This window comes from Pseudophryne corroboree, chromosome 1 (assembly GCF_028390025.1).
Source record: "Pseudophryne corroboree isolate aPseCor3 chromosome 1, aPseCor3.hap2, whole genome shotgun sequence".
NCBI classification, from domain to species: Eukaryota; Metazoa; Chordata; class Amphibia; order Anura; family Myobatrachidae; genus Pseudophryne; species Pseudophryne corroboree.
This window is the reverse complement of record NC_086444.1, coordinates 275,128,667-275,155,576: the sequence shown is the minus strand read 5'-3', so window position 1 is coordinate 275,155,576 and position 26,910 is coordinate 275,128,667. Positions and strand designations below refer to the sequence as shown.

At 46.6% G+C, this 26,910-nt stretch overlaps 1 protein-coding gene across 3 annotated transcripts in view; it reads left to right on the top strand.

Moving 5' to 3' along the window:
- Positions 1-26,910, top strand: part of OSBP2 (oxysterol binding protein 2) — a 760,529-nt gene that overhangs the window by 523,842 nt on the left and 209,777 nt on the right. For all 3 annotated transcript variants that reach the window (XM_063964274.1, XM_063964276.1, XM_063964275.1), the window contains one exon: positions 4,122-4,372. In XM_063964274.1, the coding sequence (XP_063820344.1) occupies positions 4,122-4,372 (251 nt within the window). The remainder of the gene's footprint in view (positions 1-4,121; positions 4,373-26,910) is intronic.

Sequence of the window (26,910 nt, the reverse complement as noted above, 5' to 3'; positions counted from 1 at the left end):
ATCGAAACCACATTAAGTATGTCAAATAGTTACGTGTCCATGGAAATTGTAACTTGAGGTCTAGCCTGCCGTTGTCATCCCGTGTTATCTGCGGTAACTGTAGCAGCCGTAACCTCTTCAGATTCCTCAAATGTGTAAGCTCGTCGTCGCCTCCTAAAATTACGGACTTTCTGCCACCGTTCTGCTTGAGGCGGAGGTGACAGTAACAGTTCAAACGGGTCCAGCCAATTAGGGAGACTCGGGGTAGGAATATCTAGGGCTGAGCAGAAGTCCTTAACACCATCATATTCCTGTAGGACAAAAAGGGTTCCTTTGTAGGTCGCTTGGATAGATAATGGGAATCCCCAGCGAAATTTGATGTTACGGTTTTTTAGTTCATCCAGAGGGGGCGGAGTATACGCCTCTGTTGTAGGGTAGACCACGAGAGGTCCGGAAAAATTTGTATCCTGTGACCATCAAAAGTAATGTCCGGTGCCCGTCTGGCTGCTTTAAGAAACTCCTCTTTCTCTTGAAAGTAGTGGAGTCTGCAGATAACGTTGCGTGGTCTTTCCGTTGGTGCCCCTCTAGGACGCAAGGCCCGATGTGCCCTGTCAAACACCATCTGGTAGTCGGAGTCTGCTCCCAAAAGTTCATTGAATATTTTGGTCAGAGCAGGTTCAACGTTTTGGGGTGTGACGTCTTCAGGCAATCCCCATATTCGCAGGTTATTCCTGCGCCCCCTGTTGTCCACGTCATCGAGTCTGCGGCCCATGGCTATCAGAGAGCGTGATTGGCGAGAGATGAGATCATGGAGATCAGATATTTTAGAATCCGTCCTCTCAGAGCAATTTTCCAACGTTACCACTCTGTCTGCGACATGAGTGACATCAGACTGAATGGAAGAAAGACGGGTATGAATGGAATCCTGTATCCGTTGTTCCATGGACTGAAGGTCCTGCTGCAGGTCCTGGCGGGTGGGAAGGGACAGCAATTTGGAGAGAATGGCAGATAAATCTGAGGATTCCACTATAGGAGAAGATGGTGGAAGGAGAGCAGGGGGCCCCGCAGCCGCATTGTCTTCCATGGCTCTGGAGAGTAAGGAGGGCGATGGAGGGGTGGACGAGGTAGAATCGGACACTGGTGGCCGAAATAGTGTACGAAAGGCCTTGGCTTGGGACGAATTGGCTGGAGTATTTGACAATTTCTTGGAGGAACGTCTTCTCGGCATGAGGCACGGTGCTAAGCGTAGTCAGAAGGAATTATTGTCGAACTGAGTATCAACATACAGGTGACATATCACGTGTTCCCCTCAGCGTGGCTCGGTCAGGTCATTGTAATTTAAAGTTCAGGCACCATGTTGTGAAGGGTAGAGTGTAGTTGTTGCAGAAAACCGGATCCATCTGTCTGGGGTAAACAATTCCGGCATGGGAGGGTAGCCGCCACCGTGTCGTGGTGCTAAGTGAACCCCCTCTTCAGAAGAGCAGAGACAGCAGTGGGGGAGGCCTCCGCAAACTCCCCGTTATAGTATAAGAAAGTCTGAAGGATGGGTGTAATTCAGGGAGTCGCCTCAGGAGGGAGCTCCAGTCCCTTCAATTAAACAAGGTATGTGTAAGTGATGTTTGCTGTGTCTCCCACAGTAAAAGGGAATGCGGAGCAATGGTACTTTATAGAGATGTGGAGGCCAAAACACTGATCAGCAAGGAAGTGCCTGGGCATTCACATGTATACCAGTCCTGTACAACCCAGAAACTTTCATTCAAATGGGCAGAGGAGTCAGTATTCCGGAACCACCTTCACTGTACAGGTTCCAGGGAGTGAGAGGCAGCAGTAAATAGAGGAAGGAGGAGGAGGGGGGGGGGGGGGGGGGACAGCTGGGACACCGCACACAGCTAATCCCCAGCCTCTCAATCTCCGCAGTAGCTCAGCTGTGTATAGTGCATGATCCCCCCGGCTCACCTTCACAGCAGGGGACGCATGCACCGCAGATCCGTACCTTAAATTGGCCGCCGCCCACGGATCCAGCTCCGGCCAGCAGCGTCTCGCGGGCTGCAGCACAGGGAGAGACAGTCACTTCAGGGGGCGGCTCACGGCGGGCAAGCGCTGCGGGAGTGCAGGAAGCCCCACAGGTGAGCGGGGTGCGGGTCCGCCAGCCGGCGCGCCGCAGGGTCACGGCCGGGATCGCGGAAATCGAGTCCCCGGCTTCAGGGCGGCGGGAAGGCCTCAGTCCGAGAACACAAAATCCCCGGCTCCACAGCACACCACCACCTCGCTGGGCAGGGAACACAGTCAGGGGGACCCCAGATGGTCAAAAGGGGTCAGATAAACGGGGCAAATAGCAGCTTTATAAAGGGTCCTCCAGGAGCTCAGAGTAACTGCTGCCTGTTAGTTAGCTGGCCAAGCCACTGGGGCTTCAATCTTTAACCAAGATGGCCACCTTCTTTACTGGTGACAAAATAGTCCAGTAAAATTTGATCTCATTTTAAGTATAAAATTACTATTTGTTATTAAGAGGTTAATCAGTGTGGAGTTTCCAGAACAACACATTGATGTGAATTGTATTACTATTTTCTGCTTCATTGTACATCAGGGAAAATAGAAGATATCTAAATATAAGGTACACAAAATGGTGTGAAAACAAACTATTCTGCTCGCGAGAGAGACAATAGTCTTGTGAGAAAAGGGCACAGCTGAACAAGAGTTGTGAATATGACTATGAAGATAGATTGGGATGGTTATGAGGGTAAATAGTATAGGCTATATATAGGGTAGATGGATTTTTACAGAGCTTTAGAGATTTACAATCTGAGGGAGAGTTCATTGTAGGAAATTCTAGGCTGTCCCTGGGCATAGGTGACCTAGGCACTTGGTGTCCCTGGGCATAGGTGACCTAGGCATTTGCCTAGTTTCAGAGGGGGCACCCATGGGATGAGGTATCTAGAGATGGGGAGATGGACCACATGCCCCTGGTGACGGAGGCAGCGGAGCTGTGGCAATGAAAAGTAGGGTGGTGATCAAGGATCACCCTCTAAATATGTGGTGCTGCAAGGCTTAGGGAGGAGGGAGGCAGGCTATAGGAGGGGGAGGACACAGGTGGGCCAGAAGGAAGAGGAAGGCTGGCTGAAGGAGTGAGAGGCAGTGCCTGGAAAGGGGGTATAACCAGACCGGGAAGAGGAGGCAGGTGGGCTAGGAGCTGGGAGGACACAGGGGGGCCAGGCGGAGGAGTTGGCAGGCGGTTCGGGAGAGGGAGGTTGGGGCTGTACAGTGAATTTATAATCATCAGTAATATATTAAATTGATATGTGGGACTGGCTGCAGTTTAAGGGGATCTAGCAAAAATCTTTCCCTCTCACCCATAGTCAAATGCTGGGTGGACACTGCTTTGAGTTGGCATCTATTTCCGGGGGGGGAGGTTGAAGGGGAGAATTTCAACAGCTAAAATCTTGCCTAGGGCTCCAGATCATACTTCCCTACTTTTATATTCTCCTCTCCATGAGGAGGCGCTGCAGGACACTTCGCTGGGTAGGGCTGGTCTGTCTTGTCACTGAGCTCCGCTACTGTTGTGGCAAGATTTTGCGATTTGCGAGTCCTCTGGGAGGGGGTGGGGCTAAATTATGTTAATTTGCGTTATTTAGTCCCGCCACCTCTATACAGAGCTGTGAATCCCAGGTATAAACTCCTACCCAAAAATTGTGAGTCTCCTGCAACTTGTGGCAGAGTAGGCAAATATGCTCCAGAGAGGTAACGATCAGAGAGAAGCCAGGTAAGAGGCAGATCTGACCTAGTATACATTTGATATATTAAAAAAAAAATATATATAGAGAAACTGATTTAAATGGAAAACGGACAGAAATAATTTTCTTCTGGACAGATCAACCTGTTACATTCTAGTGATTTTCAGGTACTGAAGATGATAAAAATATCTTTATAGGGTAACAGTACTTTATTTTTCCTAAGAGAATGGTATTTTCATAAACTGCTTATCTGAGCTGATCACTGTTTGTGCTCTCTTTCTGGTTGTTTAAATAAATGTTTGCTGTTGGTAATTTTAAATGCTAATTGTATATATAAATCTATAAAAAAAAACTAGGATAAAAACTCTTCATACACCTATCCTGAAGTGTGAAATGTCTGTGTTTGTGTAGATGACTCTGGGGATGAAGAACCAAGTTCTCAGTCTGAGAAGAGCGAGTTGCACAGCTCCCTGAAGTCTCTGACCAATAAACTGGATGACCTCAGCACATGTAATGACCTCATCGCTAAGCATGGCGCTGCACTTCAGCGCTCTCTGAGTGAGCTGGAGAACCTGAAACTGCCGGCCGAGAGCAGTGAGAAGATCAAATCTGTTAATGAAAGGGCCACTCTCTTCAGGATCACTTCCAATGCAATGATCAATGTGAGTCCATGACTATTTGTCTCTCGTTGCATGCTTACTAAAGTGTGTTTCTTGCTCCAACATTGGAGCATTCTGAAACAGATAGATCAGGTCTTAATTTGTAGGAAACACGGGAAAGGTCATATCTTGTGATGCAAGTGTATACTTACAGCGGGATGTAGTTAATATACCGGCCGTCGCGATCCCGGTGTTCAGGATCCTGACGCCGGAATCTACACTACCGGTAAAATGCCACCCACCAAACCACCACCCGAGGGAGAATAGAACCCATTGCCACCGGGCCTGAAGCATGTGCGCACAGCAAGCCTGCGAGGGGACTCGATGCACTCGCTGACGGTATTATGGCTGTCGGGATGCCGCTGTCAGGATCCTGACAGCCAACATCCCGTCAGCCGGCATATCATACTGAACCCCTTACAGCATAGCTCTTTATGGCCCAGACAAAAAGGGACTAACATTGGTAGTCCCATTAAGTCGCACAGCAATACCCCTATTTTACAGACTGTTTTCCTACAATTTATTTAATAGGAGATTTATCAAACCTTCAAAAGACTAGACAAGCTGAGGTGATGCCTGTGGAAACCAATAAGATTTTAGCTACCATTTTTGTAGACCATACTAGATAAATAAGAGCTAAAATCTGGTTTCTATGGGCAACACCCCCACTTCTGTTCTTCATAAGTTTTTATAAAACTGCCTGTACGTCCTTCACCCCCTTATAGCTGAAGAAAATCTGGACTGTCTTGCTAAAATGTGGACTATTGAGGGAGGTATGTGTACTAGAATGGTACTATGATTATTCCAGTTGTTATGTGGTGGTGGTGGTGGTTGTGGTGGTGGTGGTTATGATGACTATCCTTTATTTATATGGCACCACAAGGGTTCCACTGCAAAGTACATAAATGAGCAGAACAAGAAAACAGTGACTTACAGTACAGGGCAATGCAGGACAAGTACATGCCTTATAAACCTTGCTGCATCAGGGGTCATAACACTCAAATAAGCAGCAGGACGGCAGCAACCAAGGGAAGGAAATGCACATGAGGGAGGGGCAGACAGGCAGAAGCTTACAGCTCCTACACATTAACCGAGGTGCTCGACGGACGATGCAGCCGACCCGGGGGAAGAGAGGGGTGACGGGGGGGGGGGGGGGGGAGACGTTTCCGGACCCCATAGCCCTGCATGATATAGGCAATATTGGCTTGCAGGCAGAGGCGGATTTAGACCTCATGGGGCCCTAAGCAAGACACCAATTTGCGGCCCCCCTTTCCTCAACAATCCATAGCACTACCGTATAGGGGGGGTCATTCCGAGTTGTTCGCTCGCAAGCTGCTTTTAGCAGCTTTGCACACGCTAAGCCGCCGCCTACTGGGAGTGAATCTTAGCTTATCAAAATTGCGAACGAAAGATTAGCAAAATAGCGAATAGACACCTCTTAGCAGTTTCTGAGTAGCTCCACACTTACTCGGCATCTGCGATCAGTTCAGTGCTTGTCGTTCCTGGTTTGACGTCACAAACACACCCAGCGTTCGCCCAGACACTCCTCCGTTTCTCCAGCCACTCCCGCGTTTTTCCCAGAAACGGTAGCGTTTTTTCGCACACACCCATAAAACGGCCTGTTTCCGCACAGAAACACTCACTTCCTGTCAATCACATTACGATCACCAGAACGAAGAAAAAACCTCGTAATGCCGTGAGTAAAATACCTAACTGCATAGCAAATTTACTTGGCGCAGTCGCACTGCGGACATTGCGCATGCGCATTAGCGACTAATCGCTCCGTTGCGAGAAAAAAATACAGAGCGAACAACTCGGAATGACCCCCAGGGTTGTGAGTGCAGACGGTGGGTATTAGGACAGGGCAGTTACTGCAGAGAGGGAGGGGGCGGGTGTTAGGACAGGGCTGTGAGTGCAGAGAGGGGGGTATTAGGACAGGACTGTCAGTGCAGGGAGGGGTTATTAGATCAGGACTGTCAGTGCAGAGAGGGAGTAGGTTAGGACAGGGCTGTGAGTGCAGAGAGGGCTGTATTAGGACAGGGCGGTGATTGCAGAGAGGGAGTAGGTTAGGACAGGGCTGTGAGTGCAGAGAGGGGGTATTAGGACAGGACAGTTAGTGCAGGGAGGGGATATTAGATCAGGGCTGTCAGTGCAGAGAGGAAGTAGGTTAGGACAGGGCTGTGAGTGCAGGGAGGGGGTATTAGGATAGGGCTGTCATTGCAAAGAGGGAGAGTGTTAGGACAGGGCTGTGAGTGCAGAGAGTGTGGTATTAGGACAGGGCTGTCATTGCAGAGAGGGAGTAGGTTAGGACAGGCTGTGAGTGCAGATGAGGGTGTACTTGGACAAGGCTGTGAAAGCAGAGGGAGGGGAGGACTGGACCGTGAGTGCAGATGGGGGGGTTATTAAGACAGAGCTGTGAGTGCAGAGGGGGTATCTTGGGTGTTCCTGTGAGGTCGGATAGCAGATTTCAATTAAAAACAGTGACAAACACAAAGTTTATTTTACTTGTAGTCCCACTTCCCTAGCAACTAAAATTGTGCACTTTACACGCCACCAGCAATACCAGCTGCTCAGTACAGTGTAGTGTACAGTGTAGCCCTGTTACATCATATTACAGTATATGTACCTTATTCAGTATCAGTAGCAGATTCTTCTACAAAGCACAATCTGCTACTGAGTACGATCACATGCTGGGGGCCACCCAGCATACAAAGTCCCGCCCAGCGTTGTGATTCGAATGAGAAATTCGGGATGACCCCCTGCATACTAGATCAGTAAACTATGAAAATCGGCATTTGCGATTTTCGGAGTTTACCGATCCAAGCTGAATGAGGGCCAATATCCACTACACAAAAACCTCCACACATTGCTGCAATTAACATTACCCAGTAAACACACACATCTATACATAGATACAAATTATATACACACAGGCAGGCACAAGGTGATGATATAAGATTTTAATTTTAATAAGTATATTTCTTTTATATATATATATATATATATATATATATATATAAAAGAAATATACTTATTAAAATCTTATATCATCACCTTGTGCCTGCCTGAGGCTCAGGCTGAAGCAGGACACACTGTCAGCATCTGGGTGAGATGTCATGCAGCCTCTGTCTGCACACCGGGGATTGCTGTCGTCCGCAGCAGTTGTTCAGAGCAGGTGGGGGGCATTTATACCGTCAATCCCTGGCTGGGGAGGGTCATGTGCATGCTCAGGGCGGGCGGCCGGCCGCGCGGAGGGTAAGATGGCTGTCACTGGCTGGGGGGATTGCTATCTTCCACGGCTGCAGCAGCATCTCAGGCAACGGGAGGAGCTATTGGAGGTGGCTTGTAGGGAGCAGGGGGGAGGTAATACTGTTTGCGGCTGCAGCCGCAGCTCCATCACAGGGGTAGTGCCGACAGCTGCTTTTGTTTTAAAGCAGGTTTTAGGTCACGTGATACCGTCTGCGGCTAGGGACGGTCAAATGCATGCCCAGGGTGAGCGGGCTAACTGATACTGCTGGCGGGCGGTATTACTAGTGGTGAACAGTAAGAGGTTTACCGCTAGGGACTCTGGCATTGTACGGGTCCCCTGGGACCCCCCGGGCTCTAGGCGGCTGTCTTTGTTGCCTATCGGTAAATCCGCTACTGCTTGCAGGCATAAACAACCCGGCACTAACGGTGAACAGCCGCACATCGTTTATTGTTGGTGCCTACACACTGGGGGTAATTCTGAGTTGATCGCAGCAGCAAGTTTGTTAGCAATTGGGCAAAACCATGTGCACTGCAGGTGTGGCAGATATAACATGTGCAGAGAGAGTTAGATTTGGGTGGGTTATTTTGTTTCTGTGCAGGGTAAATACTGGCTGCTTTATCTTTACACTGCAATTTAGATTGCAGATTGAACACACCACACCCAAATCTAACTCTCTCTGCACATGTTATTTCTGCCTCCCCTGCAGTGCACATGGGCCTTCATTCTGAGTTGTTCGCTCGTTCTTTTTCATTGCATCGCAGCGATTTTCCGCAAACTGCGAATGCGCAATGTTAGCACTGCGGCTGCGCCAAGTAAATTTGCTAAGAAGTTTGGTATTTTACTCACGGCATTACGAGGTTGTTTCTTCGTTCTGGTGATCGTTGTGTGATTGACAGGAAGTGGGTGTTTCTGGGCGGAAACTGGCCGTTTTCTGGGAGTGTGTGAAAAAACGCTGCCGTTTCTGGGAAAAATGCGGGAGTGGCTGGAGAAACGGGGGAGTGTCTGGGCGAACGCTGGGAGTGTTTGTGACGTCAAACCAGGAACGAAACTGACTGAACTGATCGCAGTGGCAGAGTAAGTGTCGAGCTACTCAGAAACTGCTTAGAAATTTCTATTCGCAATTTTGAGAATCTTTCGTTCGCAATTTTGCTAAGCTAAGATTCACTCCCAGTAGGCGGCGGCTTAGCGTGTGCAATGCTGCTAAAAGCAGCTTGCGAGCGAACAACTCGGAATGAGGGCCATGGTTTTGCCCAACTGCTAACAAAGTTGCTGCTGCGATCAACTCAGAATTACCCCCACTGAGCGATATGAACAATTTCTCGTTCATTACTGAACGAGATTATTCATATCGGCCGCACACATCGACAAATGTGTGGGGCCTATTACATTCTAAAGGGGAGGGGCAGACAGACAGGGGTGTGATGCGATGTCGACCACTGAACATTATTATAACACAATTCTGTCAAGCCATGTACAAATATAGGACAAGTCACATACACAACTAACACACAATCTAACCACTCAAAATCCTTATCTGTAATTGAATCCTCAATTACTCACATACAGCATGCAGGAGAGGAACTAACAGTAAAGCAATATCTAGCAAACAAAATGAAAACGCAATTGTAATTTTTTTCCTTGCCTCCTAAAATGTTAAATGACCAAAGAGGGACACACAGGGTTAATGTTACCAGACACGCTTGCTTTGTAGAGATACACAGGCACTCTTAACAGTATTTCAGATACAGAATAAGAGAGCACAGTGTGCTATGTACAGCTACGCATACAGCAAATCACTTCTATTAGCATACACAGCTTGCATGCCGCCAAACTGGATGTAGGAGTCAATAAGGTATTTTTGGAAACTATAGCAGATTTATAAAGACACTGCATGCACTTCAGACTTCCAGTACATAACTACAAATCACAAAGCAATAGATCACGTAATACTATAAAAGGTTGATGACAGGTTAAATATAGGAATTAAACATGCAAATGTCTGTGAAAATGAAAACTGTCTTTTTCTAGCACATTTTACTGTGGATCTGCCGCCTTAACATACCTCCAAGGCTTTGCTTTTTGTAATTGGCACAGCACCTCCTCTCCTAAAAAAAATAATAAGATTTTACTTACCGGTAAATTTATTTCTCGTAGTCCGTAGAGGATGCTGGGACTCCGTAAGGACCATGGGGAATAGACGGGCTCCGCAGGAGATAGGGCACTTTAAGAAAGCTTTGGATTCTGGGTGTGCACTGGCTCCTCCCTCTATGACCCTCCTCCAGACCTCAGTTAGGGAAACTGTGCCCAGAGGAGATGGACAGTACGAGGAAGGATTTTTGTAAATCTAAGGGCGAGATTCATACCAGCCACACCAATCACACCGTATAACTTGTGATAAACTTACCCAGTTAACAGTATGAACAACAACATAGCCACGGTATCACCGAAAACCATAACATAACCCTTATGTAAGCAATAACTATATACAAGTCTTGCAGAAGAAGTCCGCACTTGGGACGGGCGCCCAGCATCCTCTACGGACTACGAGAAATAGATTTACCGGTAAGTAAAATCTTATTTTCTCTAACGTCCTTGAGGATGCTGGGACTCCGTAAGGACCATGGGGATTATACCAAAGCTCCCAAACGGGCGGGAGAGTGCAGATGACTCTGCAGCACCGATTGAGCAAACAGGAGGTCCTCCTCAGCCAGGGTATCAAACTTATAGAACTTCGCAAAGGTGTTTGTCCCCGACCAAGTAGCTTCTCGGCACAACTGTAATGCCGAGACCCCTCGGACAGCCGCCCAAGAAGAGCCCACTTTCCTAGTGGAGTGGGCCTTAACCGATTTCGGTAACGGCAATCCTGCCGTAGAATGCGCCTGCTGAATCGTGTTACAGATCCAGCGAGCAATTGTCTGCTTTGAAGGAGGGCCGCCAACCTTGTTGGCCGCATACAGAACAAACAAAGCTTCAGTCTTCCTGATCCGAGCCGTTCTGGTCACATAAATCTTCAAAGCCCAGACTACATCCAGGGACTCAGAATCCTCCAAGTCCCTTGTAGCCACAGGCACGACAATAGGTTGGTTCACATGAAAAGATGAGACCACTTTTGGCAGAAAGTGAGGACGAGTCCTCAACTCTGCCCTATCCACGTGAAAAACCAAGTATGGGCTTTTATGCGATTAAGCCGCCAATTCTGAAACACGTCTCGCCGAAGCTAACGCCAATAACATGACCACTTTCCACGTGAGGTATTTCAACTCCACAGTATTAAGTGGTTCAAACCAAGGTGACTTGAGGAAACGTAACACCACGTTAAGATCCCAAGGCGCCACCGGAGGCACAAAGGGAGGCTGAATATGCAGCACCCCCTTCACAAAAGTCTGTACCTCAGGAAGAGAGGCTAATTCTCTTTGAAAGAAAATGGATAAGGCCGAAATCTGGACCTTTATGGACCCTAATTTGAGGCCCAATGTCACTCCTGTTTGAAGGAAGTGAAGTAGACGGCCCAAATGGAACTCCTCCATAGGAGCAGCTCTGGCCTCACACCAAGAAACATATTTCCGCCATATACGGTGATAATGTTTCAACGTCACGTCTTTCCTAGCCTTGATCAGGATAGGAATGACTTCCTCTGGAATTCCTTTTTCCGCTAGGATCCGGCGTTCAACCGCCATGCCGTCAAACGCAGCCGCGGTAAGTCTTGGAACAGACAGGGCCCCTGCTGCAGCAGGTCCTGCCTTAGAGGAAGAGGCCACGGATCTTCTGTGAGCAACTCTTGTAGTTCCGGATACCAAGTCCTCCGTGGCCAATCTGGAACAATGAGGATTGTTCTGACCCTGCTTATTCTTACAATTCTCAACACCTTGGGTATGAGAGGAAGAGGAGGAAACACATAGACCGATCTGAACACCCAAGGTGTCACCAGAGCGTCTACCGCTACCGCCTGAGGGTCCCTTGACCTGGCGCAATACCGCTTTAGCTTTTTGTTGAGACGGGACGCCATCATGTCTATTTGAGGCAGGCCCCACCGATCCGCGATCTGTGCAAAGACTTCTTGATGAAGTCCCCACTCCCCCGGATGCAGGTCGTGCCTGCTGAGGAAGTCCGCCTCCCAGTTGTCCACCCCCTGGGATGAACACCGCTGACAGCGCGCTTACATGGCCTTCCGCCCAGCGTAGAATCCTGGTCGCTTCTGCCATGGCCACTCTGCTCCTTGTTCCGCCTTGGCGGTTTATATGAGCCACTGCCGTGACATTGTCTGACTGAATCAGAACCGGTCTTCTCCGAAGTAAGTCCTCCGCTTGACGCAGGGCGTTGTATATGGCCCTCAACTCCAGGACGTTGATGTGGAGACAAGTCTCCAGGCTTGACCAGAGACCTTGGAAATTTCTTCCCAGTGCCACTGCTCCCCAGCCTCGGAGGCTTGCGTCCTTGGTTACCAGGACCCAGTCCTGAATGCCGAACCTGCGACCCTCTTGTCAAAGTCAGAAAAATATCTCTATGCACACTACCATATTTGCACCTCACACAGGTCCGTGCTGCGCATGCGTACGCTCTCCCGTACGTGCGCATACTCACAGTCGCGGGCACCCGCAGGCGCACGGTATGCGTATTTACGGTAGAGTTTATGTGATCGTAGCGTGCGACTCAATCGTTACATATTTTCACTATATAATGTATTTTGTAGATCATGGTCCCTTTGATAGATTCTGAAAGTTTAGTTAACATAGCATGTTCCTGAACAGAGAGATCCCTCTTTGTATTGTACGAAGGGTCTAACAGGGGTCATACAGTGGTGTTTGGTACCCATCGGAAGAGTATTTAAATAGCAATATTCCGGTGTTGGTTTGGAGCGGATTAATCGCTCGTGCGAATAGTTATGGACATAAGAAGTTTATGTCCATTTACTATTATTTGTTCTTATTTAGTCATGCGGCGGGAAACTTAGTATCCCACCCACCTGAACAGTTGGAAGCAGTCACAGCCCACCTGTATGAATCAACCTATGACCTTTTGTTATAATGCGAAGCCGAATTCCTGTGTCCAATGAACAATGAGATTGTAGGGACCATTGAATTGTATTGTGTGTGGGGCATAAATAGGCAGGCCGACCATATCCAGTTCACTCTCTTCAACGGTTCTCATTGCTGATAATCGGGAGCTGGATATCGAGGCGCATGCGATCGTTTCCCCTTGTGCGTAAGTGTTTCTCTGCAACTATATTGATCTTCTTGTTATTGTGAGCCAATCTCTCTCTCTCTCTCTTCTCCTCTTTCTCTCTTATTTTCTCTTAAATAGTAATTGTATTATATTTCCTGTGTAGTTATCTGGTTAGGTAGTCTATGTTATATTGTAGTGTATGATTTGTATTTGTATTAATTCTTTTGCAAGTATATCATTCATAATATATATATAAGGCGTTGGACCCTAAGCCCAGGTATCTGTGTATTTCTTATAGTGTTAAGTATTCTCAGAGCGTCGGTGACGCTAGAACAGCTTTAAAGGTAATAAGGTTATACTGTGTTGCATTTACACTCTATCATTACACTAAGGTTTTACTGCACAATACACTGTTTATGGTTTAGATACAAAGGTTTAACATTGTGAGCGTCAGCGCCGCTGGTGATCTCCTCGTGGTCCCGAGCGTCCGCTACACTATAGCGAATCATTACGTTAGTCGGCAGCCAATAACGTGCCTGCCTATGATCTCTTGGCCGTGAGCGAACGTGACGCTTGAGCGTCTCGACTACGGCTAAGCGATTGTTACGCAACGAGCGTACCCTTACGGTACTTCATACGTAGATAGCGTACAGTGTTCTTAGACCTCATAAAGGGTATTATATAAGATAAATATTCAGCTTTATCAATTGCGGGCTCGCCCTGTCCTTCACATATCTGCACTAGGTAATTTCAGCAGACATTATCCAGCAGCAAAGGGCGGGAGATCATATTCCTCGTAGTGCTGTTTGGATAAGCGTCTGCTTCTCTTAGTAAAGGGTGCTGAAGGAATCCGGGAACCGGAGGTAAGAACAACACGCAAGTCTCTTTTAAAACTGTTTATTTTTCTGTCTTGCGTACACACGCACGCATATCTGCATTTCTTTTCATTCGTGTATTTTCATATATCACTCTCCTGTTTGCCATTGTATAATTGATAAACGTGCTAAGAGAGATTTGCTGCTATTTCATAGTTTAAGAGTAAAAAGGTAATATAGTTAAAGTATAGACAAACACAGCTGTGCCTGAGAGACAAGGCGAAGTCAGTGTGGTGCGCGGTAGATGATAAAGGATCATCTACATTGATAAACGTATAAATTGTGTTACGGTGGATCTTTGCTTTGCGTACACGTGTCTCTAACAAAGGACTGAGACTTGCGTACGCAACCCAAGGGCCGACGCACGCAGCGTATATTACGCAACGGAGCGTACGGGTACGCCCACGTAACTCAAATCACAAGTGTTAATTTTTTTCAACGCGATAAGTAGCGCAACGCGGTAAATAACGCAAGGCGATAAATCGCGCAAATCTATTTTAACATTCGAAAATTTAAATTAACAGATCCTTCTCCTAATTGGTAACACATCTGGTCTAAAGAAAATTTCTGCGCAGAAATAGAAATAGAAACAAAAGTGTATATGTGGTGAGTGAGTGTTTGTTTTTACAATTTTTGAGGTTGAACCACAAGAAAAGTCGAGTTCTCGTGAGGTACATGCGTGTAAGTGACGTACATGGTGGCTAGGGAGGCATCCCTGGTTAAAACATACAATTTGAGCATTAGAGTGTAGCAGACCAGGAGGTCATACTGTAACAGACCAGGAGGTCATAGCAGACCAGCAGGTTCAGGTACAGCAGACAAGGAAGTCCGCTATACAGTCCACAGGCACAACACCTAAAAGGGTTGGTGTAACACCCATATAGGCCATACAAGCTCTGGCTGAAGGAATTCGCAGCCGTAATTTTCGATTCCGTTGGTCGCTCAGTACATAAGATTAGTTGCTTATGTGCTGAACGATTGTACCGCACGTAATTGTGTGCATTAGTAAACCTGACCGGTACTATTTGTGTACGAAGGTCATAAACGCTATTTGTACATTCTAACGTGATTTGTGTAATTTTTTTTATTTTAAGGGAGGTTCGCTGCTCACTCAGGAACTATCCAACAACCAATAGTTACTGGAAAGAGTAAGTGTTCTTCGGATAACCCTCGCAGGTTCCAGTAAATAGAGGTTCAGGTCGCAGGGGCCCTGGGTCGAGTACGCCAGCACTATATCAGTGTGATCAGGTCGTATTGGTCGGCGTGGGCGAGTGAGTGGGGTACTCGGTAAACCGCCACCGTCAGCCTATTTTGAACATTTTGGTTTGCGTAAGGGTTGGCTGAATAAAGCAACACCTTCGAACTATGGGGGCCACTTGTTCAGGTAGGGGGCGATCAACCTCGGTTCGGGTTGATTCAGTGAACCGACCAGTCGGGTCGGCAAGGTACGTAATGTGTGAGAAATACGGAAGTCACACAGAAGCTTTATGTGATGAATGGGAGAGAATGACGGTACATGACGGGGTGAAATTCCCAAGAGTAGGTAGCTTCAGCACAGAAGTGTTAACGAATTTAAGGAGAAGGATATGTCTCATTAAATCAGCAAAGAGACGAATCAAGCATTATGATTATTTACAGTTGTGGCAACAGGAGGGTGACATACAGAGAGGATTGGCTCAGGCGGCGGGATCTGGCTCGATCAGGAAACTGATAGCCACGGCCCCACCGCCACCATACATATCAGGAGAGAAATTGGTTGCGGAGAATGACGCACTAAGGTGTAACACACAAACACTTAGCAACTGTGTAAATGTTAAAGATAATGTTAACCAATTAACCAATGCAAGTATTAACCCGTGCAAGTTGTACCCTGTTTTGAACTTTCCTCAGGAGTGTGATCAGGAGGACGAATCGGCAACAATTTCAGCGCTCTCTCTAGCAGCCACCATAGCAGAGACCACAGTAGGCACAGCTCCACCCCCGAGATTAGTAACAAAGGCCCCTAGCGGAGGGATAGGTGAGGTCGTATCAACGGGTAAGTACGGCACCATACACTATGCTGAAACTATTTCACCACAGCCTGTAGAATCTACACAGAATGAGGTTGTTAGAGTTAATCCTGTTAAGGTAATAGTAGTTCCAAATGGGAAAACAGACACTTCAGGAGTCACTCCTGTTAGGAACATTGCCATGTATAGCCCATTTTCCCGAATGGAATTAAGGACCATAGTGTCGGAATTCCCTGACCCTAGAAAAGACTTAGTTGCCAGCCAAAAATACATCAGAGACCTAGGTAACACTGTAGAGCCCAACAATAAAGACTGGCAGATATTGCTGAGAGCATGTTTACCCTCCAATGTCGACGCAGCTCAATTTTTAGCTGACTGTGGATTAGATCAGGATGTACCTCTTACAGAAGTGTACAACAAAGACAATGTAAAAAGAATAAGTTTACAGTTAAAGGAGTATTTCCCAGCCGTAGTTAAATGGAACAAAATATTCTCCATTAAACAGAAGGAGTCAGAAACAGCTGCAGAGTATTTTCACAGAGCATTATCAGAAATGGCAAAATACACAGGCATAGAGGACATTAAAACAAACATAAACCATCGAGAAGTAGCAGTATCGGTACTGATGGATGGTTTAAAAGAGTCATTGAAGACTAGGGTACAGACCACACAACCATGTTGGCGAGGTCTGTCTGTGGCTACTTTGAGAGAGGCTGCTATTGATCACGATAGGAACATCACCAGACACAGGGAACAACAAGGTGATAAGTTAATGGCAGTAAGTATACAGGCCCTGACCACAAGGCAGCCTTTGTTTATATCACCAAACCCTGTGGGTAAGTCAAATGTGGTTACTTGTTATTCTTGTCATAAACAGGGACACATGGCACGAGATTGTAGAGTGAAGAATTCACGAAACTCATACCAACCCCCTAGACAACGACACGACACACGACATTGGGATCAGGGTCCGCAGAAACGGAGTTATGAGCCACATACAGGGGAAACAAAAAGATATCCCCCGAACAGAGACTGGCAAGCCTCTGGTAGCTCCCAATTAACTCCATCACAAGTAGTTGCTGCCAGCGGGATTCAGGGAGGTCACCATACCCAATAGGGGTGTGGCCATACCTTTAATCTGCAGCCAGTAAAATTGATTGCAAGCCTTGGAAGTGAACCAGAAATTGCAATCAATGTAGCTGGTAAATCATTAAACTTTCTTGTAGACACAGGGGCGGCCAAATCAGTGATAAATTCGACAGTGGGCATGAGAACCACTGGTAAGACAATTCCAGCCATAGGGGTAACGGGAGTAGTCCAGCACTACCCTGTTAGCAAACCAGCCGAGATTACAGTAGGGCCTTTACATACCAAGCATTCCTTTTTGCTGGCTGCATCGGCACCGACTAATCTCCTGGGAAGAGACTTACTGTGTAAAATGGGGTGCGTCATTTATTGTACTCCTGAAGGTGTATTCTTGGACATACCTGAGAATCACGCTCAGGAAGTACGAGACATGTTAGACTCCCCATCAAAATTAATGTCACATACCATTATGACAAATAGGACTCCCTCCCAAGTAGAAGAAATGACATCTCAGATACCAGAGTCACTTTGGACTAAAGATGGACAGGACACTGGATTAATGGCAAACGTAGCTCCGGTAATTGTACAAGTAAAAGATGGTAGGATAGCTCCAAAAATCCCACAGTACCCTCTGAAGCCAGAGGTGGAGTTAGGAGTGTATCCCGTAATAGAGCGCTTGCTACAACAGGGCATTCTGGTAAGAACGTCCAGCACTGCCAATAGTCCCATCTTCCCTGTTAAAAAGAGTGGGGGGAGGGGTTACCGGCTAGTGCAGGATCTAAGGGGGATTAACAAAATAGTTGAGAGTCAGTTCCCCGTAGTGCCAAATCCAGCTGTCATCCTAATGCAAATCCCTCCCACTGCGAAATTTTTCACTGTTATTGACCTCTGCTCCGCTTTCTTTTCGGTACCTCTGCACCCTGACAGTCAATATTTGTTTGCATTTACATACAGAGGAGTCCAATACACATGGACTCGATTACCACAAGGATTCATAGATAGCCCAAGTATATTTTCTCAGGCTTTGCATGATTGTTTACAGTCTTTCCAACCAGTGAGTGGATCAGTATTAATACAGTACGTGGATGATCTACTACTGTGTTCTGATTCATTGGAAGCATCCCTGAAGGATACGAAACAGCTCCTGTTTCATCTTTCAGACACAGGACACAAGGTTTCCAAAGACAAGTTGCAATTATGCCAAACTAAGGTAAAATATTTGGGACACTGTCTAACACAAGGACTGAGACACCTGACCGCTGATAGAATTCAAGCAATTAGAGACATGACTCTGCCACAAACCCAGCAACAGATCAGAACATTTTTAGGAATGTGTGGGTATTGCCGTAACTGGATCCCAGGGTTTTCCATTCTAGCGTTACCCTTGCAGGAGATGGTCTCCTCAAACAAACCTGATCGGATTTCGCATACAGACGAGTCTGAGACAGCATTTGAGAGACTTAAACAGTGCCTAACGCAGGCACCAGCATTGGGTATGCCAGACTATGGGAAACCCTTTGAACTATACGGAACAGAAAGTGCTGGTTGCGCGGCAGGCGTACTAACCCAAAAGCACGGTGATGCCAGCAGGCCAGTAGCATATTACAGCGCTCAGCTAGATACGGTAGCGCGATCCCTCCCCACATGCTTGCGAAGCGTTGCTGCGATAGCATTGCTAGTAACGAAAAGCGAAGACGTCGTGCTAGGTCACAACCTCACAATTCATACACCACATGCAGTGTCAGCCTTGTTAAATTCTGCCCAAACCAGACACGTCTCATCAGCGCGGTTTGCAAGATGGGAATTGGCACTAATGGCCCCCGTAAACATCACCATAAGGAGATGCAGTGCATTAAATCCTGCAACATATCTCCCAGGTGTGCCTGGACAGGCACAAAGGGTGGAGGATGAGAGTGGTGGGGAAGGAGAATTTAATACAAAGGAAGACACACATGATTGTATGGAATATTTGACCCAAAATTTTACCGCAAGGCCTGACATCAGTGACAACCCACTGGAAGATGTAGAACTTACGTTCTACACGGACGGTAGTTGTCATAGACAGTCAGACTCGGGAGACTTGTGTACTGGATACGCAGTCGTAGATGACCAAGGCACCATAGAAGCGGAACCGCTAGGCCCACCTCACTCAGCCCAGGTTGCTGAACTGGTCTCCCTAACCAGAGCATGTGAATTGGCTAAGGGCAAATCAGCCAATATCTACACCGATTCTAGATACGCATTCGGGGTAGTCCATGATTTCGGAGCCCTATGGCGCCTCAGAAATTTCATGACGGCAGCTGGTACACCGGTAGCGCATGCAGCTCACATAAAAAGGCTTCTAACAGCAATACAGGAACCCGACAGAGTGGCTGTTATCAAATGTAAAGCACACACATATAGCCAAGACCCAGTATCACTTGGTAACAGCCGAGCAGACGAAGCTGCTAAGTTAGCAGCTGCTACCCCCAGACAGACAGACACCACACAACTGATGGTATTTAATACCATCAACACACAGAAGTTGTGTGAGATGCAAAATTTGTGTTCCACACAGGAAAAGGCAGTCTGGAAGGCAAAAGGATATGGCCAGGAGTCCTCAGGACTCTGGACGGATGGACACGGTAAACCAGTGGCCCCCAGAGCATACCTTCCATGTTTAGCTGAGGCAGCTCACGGGCTGACTCATCTGGGCAAGGAAGGGATGTGCAAGTTGGTAAGAGCATATTGGTGTGCCCCAGGCTTTTCATCTCATGCGAGTAAAAGGGCAATGTCATGCCTTACCTGTCTGAGAAAGAACATCGGAAAGGCAATTCCTACAGAACCATCTCATATCCCACCTGCAGGCGGCCCTTTCCAGGTAATACAGATTGACTTTATTCAATTACCCCCTTGTCGAAATTTGAAATATGTACTTGTTTGTATAGATGTTTTCTCAAATTGGGTCGAAGCATTTCCGGCGGCCACAAATACCGCTATGTTTACTGCTAAGAAAATTGTGCAGGAATTTGTATGTAGATATGGTATCCCTAGAATTATCGAAAGTGATAGGGGTACCCATTTTACAGGTGATGTCTTTCAAGGAATGTGTAAATTGATGGGAATTGATAGCAAGCTGCACACTCCATACCGTCCACAGGCGAGTGCGAAAGTGGAAAGAGTGAACAGCACTATTAAAAATAAACTGAGTAAAGTGATGGCAGAGACAGGATTGACATGGCCAGAAGCTTTACCCATTGTACTGTACAGCATCAGAACCACTCCCAGGTCCCCTCTTAATCTGTCTCCCTTTGAAATCTTGTTTGGTCGACAACCGCATGTTATGATTAACCCTCAGGATGATTTGAAGTGTAACAATGAAGTGACTGTAAAATACTTGATTAACATGAGTAAACAGTTAAGGAATCAAAATGATAATCTGAAGTTAGTGATTCCTGATTTACCAGATAGTAATTGTCACGACATTGAACCTGGGGATTATGTAATGATACGGAATTTTCTACGCTCAGGTTGCCTTATTGACAGGTGGGAAGGACCATACCAGGTCTTATTGACTAGCACTACAGCATTGAAGGTTGCTGAGAGAGAGACTTGGGTTCATTCGTCCCACTGCAAGAAGGTTGCTGATCCAGAGAGGCCCCGTGATAAGGAACAGACGGTAGAGGTTGTATCACTGGAGTGTCTGTTCCAGGAGGATTGAGGCGGCACCTGAGCATTGAAAATCACAAGACCAAAAGCAGTTGTCGATCCCCTGTTCCCTTTTATTGTTTTTCTCCAACTTCCCATCCCCTCTCCCTCAAATTATTTTTTCCCCCTTCTCATTCTTCTCCGTTTCCTCCTACCAGATGGACTTGCCCCAAGAGACTGTGATCCGGATTTTCCTGTTGACCATGATGTTGACCAGAGCAGTCTGTTCCGGCGAGAGTACCATGGAGGTCGAGAGAGGTTCTGGAATGGGTTCTGATGATAAAGATGGAGGCGTAGTTTTCCAAGAACAACTTAACCAACAAGTAAAGGCGAGTATCAGAAAACGATCCGATAGCATTGACCATAGAAGGAATTGTGAAGGATTGTTAGCTGAAGAAAACTGTATCTGTCGGCTCTGTAACAATGTCATTGAGGATGGGTGCATAAAGAAATGCCAATCCAGTTTTAATATCCATATGGACCGGCATCCATTGAGTGACTATCACTCCTTAGTGGGTAGTGTGTTAAATAAAACAGATTGTTGGGTATGCTCTCAAGTACCTCAAGGTCATAGCAAATCAGGGCTAGTACCATTTCCTCTAACGTTAGGGGAGGTACTTGAGTTAAGTGGTGGGAGACCGGTGGACAGGAGGTTTAATATCTCCAGCCCTCCTAGTTTGAAGCTCCACCAATACCATGTGGATAGGTCCCTATTATGTTTTAACATCTCCAATCCCCGAAAGCCGGGAAATTGGGAAGTGTCATGGAGTAATCAAACCATGACCTTTTCGCATAGAGCAGATAGAATGCCTACAGATACAGAGCTTATACGCCACATAGCCAGTAGAGGAAAATCTTTCCGGTATAGGTATACCTTAGGAAATAGGATTACGAGAGTTGGAGAGGTATCACCAGGATACTGTGCACATATCGTACAACCTGATACGTGTACTAAGCAGATGGAAGAATTAGGGTTAGGAGATTTCACATGGAAGGTGTGTAATATGGTTATGTCCTACTCCGTCCCATATGTTCTCCCCGATGATGCATATTTCATATGCGGGAGAAAGGCGTATAAGTGGCTTGCCCCAAACTCTGAAGGATTGTGTTATATTGGAAAAGTACTGCCTGAAGTAATGACTGTATCACATGACAAAATGAAAGACATACACCGTGTTGCCCAAACTCCTTATACTCACACCCATTACGAGCACGTAGTTAAACAGCACCTGATAGAAAGAACAGAGCATCCGGCCTCTGACATGATCCATGAATCCACCGGGATTCAGTTTCTAATCGCGTTAGATATCACTCGCACCGCTAGAGGAGTGTTGAATTATAAATACATATCTGCGCTCGCCAATTTGTTAGATAATATCACTGAAATGTATGATGACACGTTTAGGTATACTGGAAGGGAACTTCAAGCTTATAAAACAGAACTGGTACAGCATAGAATGGTTCTTAATTACCTCACAGCAGTGACAGGCGGATATTGTGTCACACTGGCAACACAATACGGCGTGAAATGTTGCACATATATTACGAATAGCACCGAGGACCCGGTCGAGGTCATAGACCAAAAGATGGACGATATTCTCCAACTGAAGTGGGAATTTCGCAGGAGACACAATCTCACTCTTGCTGCTGTAGGTAATGAGCTGACTGGTTGGGTGTCATGGTTGAACCCGCGAAATTGGTTCTCTGGTTTAGGAGACTGGGCTCAAGGAGTCATAATGGATGTTGGGAAGTTTCTCCTATGTATCTTAGGTGTTATCATAACGATTGGTTTGATATTTAGATGCGGTCAGGCTTTAATGAGGTGCAATCGTCGTACTAGGGTAATGAGTTTAAGGAGTGAGGAAACTGTAATTCCAATGGATTTGATTTACGACCCAAATGTAGAAACAATGATGTGATGAAAATGCGATTTCTACGGTCCGTTTCTTTCACCTGTTTTTCCGTTTCCTCCAAGGTAAAAAGACCCACTTGGACGAGGAGTTTGATGAGCCGATATACAGACAACAAATGGATTAAAGAAGAAGTTTTGACAACCTGATACACAGATTTTTGATGAACTATGCCATGGATCCCCAGTTTCCCTAGAAATTTTAAAATTACGCTAGCCCAACACTTTTGTAAATCTATGGACATTGACAGCTTTTGCTCGCACCTTATGGGCAAAAGCACAAAGAAGACTGCATTCAACAGACACCAAACAAGACCTCAATCGACGAATGTACATTTACCTGACATAGAATACCACCGCATTTACCGTAATTATGTCTTTTCTTCATTTCTACAACCCTCAGGTAATGACACACATAGTCGATAGGGAATACAGGCACAGATATCAGCAATCACATATCTCCCCCATTCATGTATCATCAACTAAAATGTGCTCCCCCATTTTGTTACAACCAAAGCCGAAAAGAGCTCGGTAAAGTTTGACAGCCCATCCACAGACCCGTACCACGGGATAAGAAGGAATTCAAATGTATACTTCGCAATACCTCGAAGCTTGATGTACCACACGTACGGCACGATGATACATGACCCCCCAAACATGGACTCATACACACATGCTTCTGCTATCTCACTAAGTCATACCCTTTTCCTACCTTCTCCTCTCCTCCCCTACCCAACCATGTAAATGTATTAACCCCTGACATATATTTTTCTCTTTTTGAAATGTTTTAGAAGGTGGCAGTTATTGTTGACTGCCAAAGGGTGGACTGTCAAAGTCAGAAAAATATCTCTATGCACACTACCATATTTGCACCTCACACAGGTCCGTGCTGCGCATGCGTACGCTCTCCCGTACGTGCGCATACTCACAGTCGCGGGCACCCGCAGGCGCACGGTATGCGTATTTACGGTAGAGTTTATGTGATCGTAGCGTGCGACTCAATCGTTACATATTTTCACTATATAATGTATTTTGTAGATCATGGTCCCTTTGATAGATTCTGAAAGTTTAGTTAACATAGCATGTTCCTGAACAGAGAGATCCCTCTTTGTATTGTACGAAGGGTCTAACAGGGGTCATACAGTGGTGTTTGGTACCCATCGGAAGAGTATTTAAATAGCAATATTCCGGTGTTGGTTTGGAGCGGATTAATCGCTCGTGCGAATAGTTATGGACATAAGAAGTTTATGTCCATTTACTATTATTTGTTCTTATTTAGTCATGCAGCGGGAAACCCAGTATCCCACCCACCTGAACAGTTGGAAGCAGTCACAGCCCACCTGTATGAATCAACCTATGACCTTTTGTTATAATGCGAAGCCGAATTCCTGTGTCCAATGAACAATGAGATTGTAGGGACCATTGAATTGTATTGTGTGTGGGGCATAAATAGGCAGGCCGACCATATCCAGTTCACTCTCTTCAACGGTTCTCATTGCTGATAATCGGGAGCTGGATATCGAGGCGCATGCGATCGTTTCCCCTTGTGCGTAAGTGTTTCTCCGCAACTATATTGATCTTCTTGTTATTGTGAGCCAATCTCTCTCTCTCTCTCTTCTCCTCTTTCTCTCTTATTTTCTCTTAAATAGTAATTGTATTATATTTCCTGTGTAGTTATCTGGTTAGGTAGTCTATGTTATATTGTAGTGTATGATTTGTATTTGTATTAATTCTTTTGCAAGTATATCATTCATAATATATATATAAGGCGTTGGACCCTAAGCCCAGGTATCTGTGTATTTCTTATAGTGTTAAGTATTCTCAGAGCGTCGGTGACGCTAGAACAGCTTTAAAGGTAATAAGGTTATACTGTGTTGCATTTACACTCTATCATTACACTAAGGTTTTACTGCACAATACACTGTTTATGGTTTAGATACAAAGGTTTAACATTGTGAGCGTCAGCGCCGCTGGTGATCTCCTCGTGGTCCCGAGCGTCCGCTATGCTATAGCGAATCATTACGTTAGTCGGCAGCCAATAACGTGCCTGCCTATGATCTCTTGGCCGTGAGCGAACGTGACGCTTGAGCGTCTCGACTACGGCTAAGCGATTGTTACGCAACGAGCGTACCCTTACGGTACTTCATACGTAGATAGCGTACAGTGTTCTTAGACCTCATAAAGGGTATTATATAAGATAAATATTCAGCTTTATCACTCTAGAAGATGAGTACTGTTCAGCCACCACAGGAAAGATACCCTGGTCCTGGGAGACAGGGTGATCCTTTGATGCATTTGTTAATGGGACCCGGACCACTTGTCCAAGAGGTCCCATTGAAAAGTCCTCGCATGGAATCTGCCGAAAGGGATGGCCTCGTATGAAGCCACCATCTTCCCCAGGACCCGCGTGCACTGATGCACTGAAACCTTCTTTGGTTTCAATAGGTTCCTGACCATGGTCATGAGTTCCTGAACCTTTTCGATCGGAAGAAAAACCTTTTTCTGGTCTGTGTCTAGGATCAGGCCCAGAAAGGTCAGACGCGTTGTAGGAACTAGCTGGGACTTCGGTATATTGAGAATCCAGCCGTGTAGCTGCAACGTCTTCATGGACAGAGACACGCTGTCCAGCAACTTCTCCCGAGATCTCGCCTTTATAAGGAGATCGTCCAAGTATGGGATAATTGTGACCCCCTGCCTGCGCAGGAGCACCATCATTTCCGCCATTACCTTGGTGAAAATCCTCGGGGCCGTGGAAAGCCCAAACGGCAACGTCTGAAATTGGTAGTGACAGTCCTGCACTGCAAATCTCAGGAATGCCTGATGAGGGGGGAATATGGGAACATGAAGGTATGCATCCTTTATGTCCAGGGACACCATCCAGTCCCCCCCCCTCCAGGCTGGCGATGACCGCCCGGAGTGATTCCATTTTGAACTTGAACCTTTTCAAGTACAAGTTCAGAGATTTCAGGTTTAAAATGGGTCTGACCGAACCGTCCGGTTTCGGGACCACAAACAGGGTTGAATAATATCCCTCTCCCTGCTAGAGATGAGGAACTGTGACAATCACCTGTTGAACATACAATTTTTGGATTGCTGTCAACACTGACTCCCTCTCTGATGGGAAAGTCGGCAGAGCCGATTTGAAAAACCGGCGAGGAGGCAAGTCTTCGAATTCTAGCCTGTATCCCTGAGCAACAATCTCTATTGCCCAGGGATCCACCTGCGATTGAACCCAGACGTGGCTGAAAAACCGAAGACGAGCCCCCACCAGATCTGCCTCCCCCCGGGAAGCCCCAGCGTCATGCGGTGGACTTTGCAGACGCAGGGGAGGACTTCTGCTCTTGGGAACTAGCTGTGTGCAGCTTCTTTCCCCTGCCTTTTCCTCTGGTAACAAAGGACGATCCCCGCACCTTCTTGTTTTTATTGGAACGAAAGGACTGCATTTGATAATGAGGTGCCTTCTTAGTATGCTGCGGGGGGACATAAGGTAAGAAATTCGACTTACCAGCCGTAGCCGTAGAGACAAGGTCCGAGAGGCCGTCTCCAAACAACTCCTCTCCCTTGTACGACAAGGACTCCATGTGCCGCTTAGAATCGGCATCCTCCGTCCACTGCCGGGTCCACAGGAGTCGCCTAGCAGAAATAGACATAGCATTTATTCTGGAGCTTAATAAACAAATGTCTCTCTGAGCATCTCTCATATACAAGGCAGCATCCCTTATATGCTCTATGGTCATTTGAATGGCATCCCTATCTAAGGTGTCAATCTCCGTAGATAAGGAATCTGCCCATGCCACAACTGCACTACAAACCCAGTCCGACGCCATAGCCGGTCTAGCAATATTGCCGGAGTGAGTGTAAATGTGCTTCAAGGTAATTTCCTGCCTGCGATCGGACGGTTCCTTGAGTGAAGCCGTATCCTGAGAAGGCAGTGCCACCTTTTTGGACAAGCGTGTCAGCACCTTGTCCACTTTTGGTGAAGATTCCCAGCGTATCCTATCAGTTTGTGGAAAAGGATACGCCATAAGAATCCTTTTGGGAACTTGTGGTCTCCTATCTGGAGCGTCCCAAGCCTTTTCGCACAATTCACTTAACTCAAATGATGATGGAAAAGTGACTTCAGGCTTTTTCTCTTTATACATGTGTACCCTCGTGTTAGGGACAGGGGGTTCCTCAGTAATATGCAAAACCTCTTTAATGGCCATAATCATGTACCGAATACCTTTTGCCACCTTCGGCTGTAATTTTGCATCTTCATAGTCGACACTAGAGTCAGAATCTGTGTCGGTATCTGTGTCATCGATCTGGGATATGGTGCGCTTCTGAGACCCCGACGGGCCTGGCGCCACAGGGACAGGCATGGACTGGGTACCTGACTGATCCCTAGCTTCTGCCTTGTCTAACCTTTTATGCAATAGATTGACATTTGCATTCAAGACATTCAGCATATCCACCCATTCCGGTGTCGGCGTTGCCGACGGCGACCTGACATTCAAACACTCCCCCTCCACAGTAAGCGAGCCTTCCTCGTCAAACATGTCGACACATGCGTACCGACACAC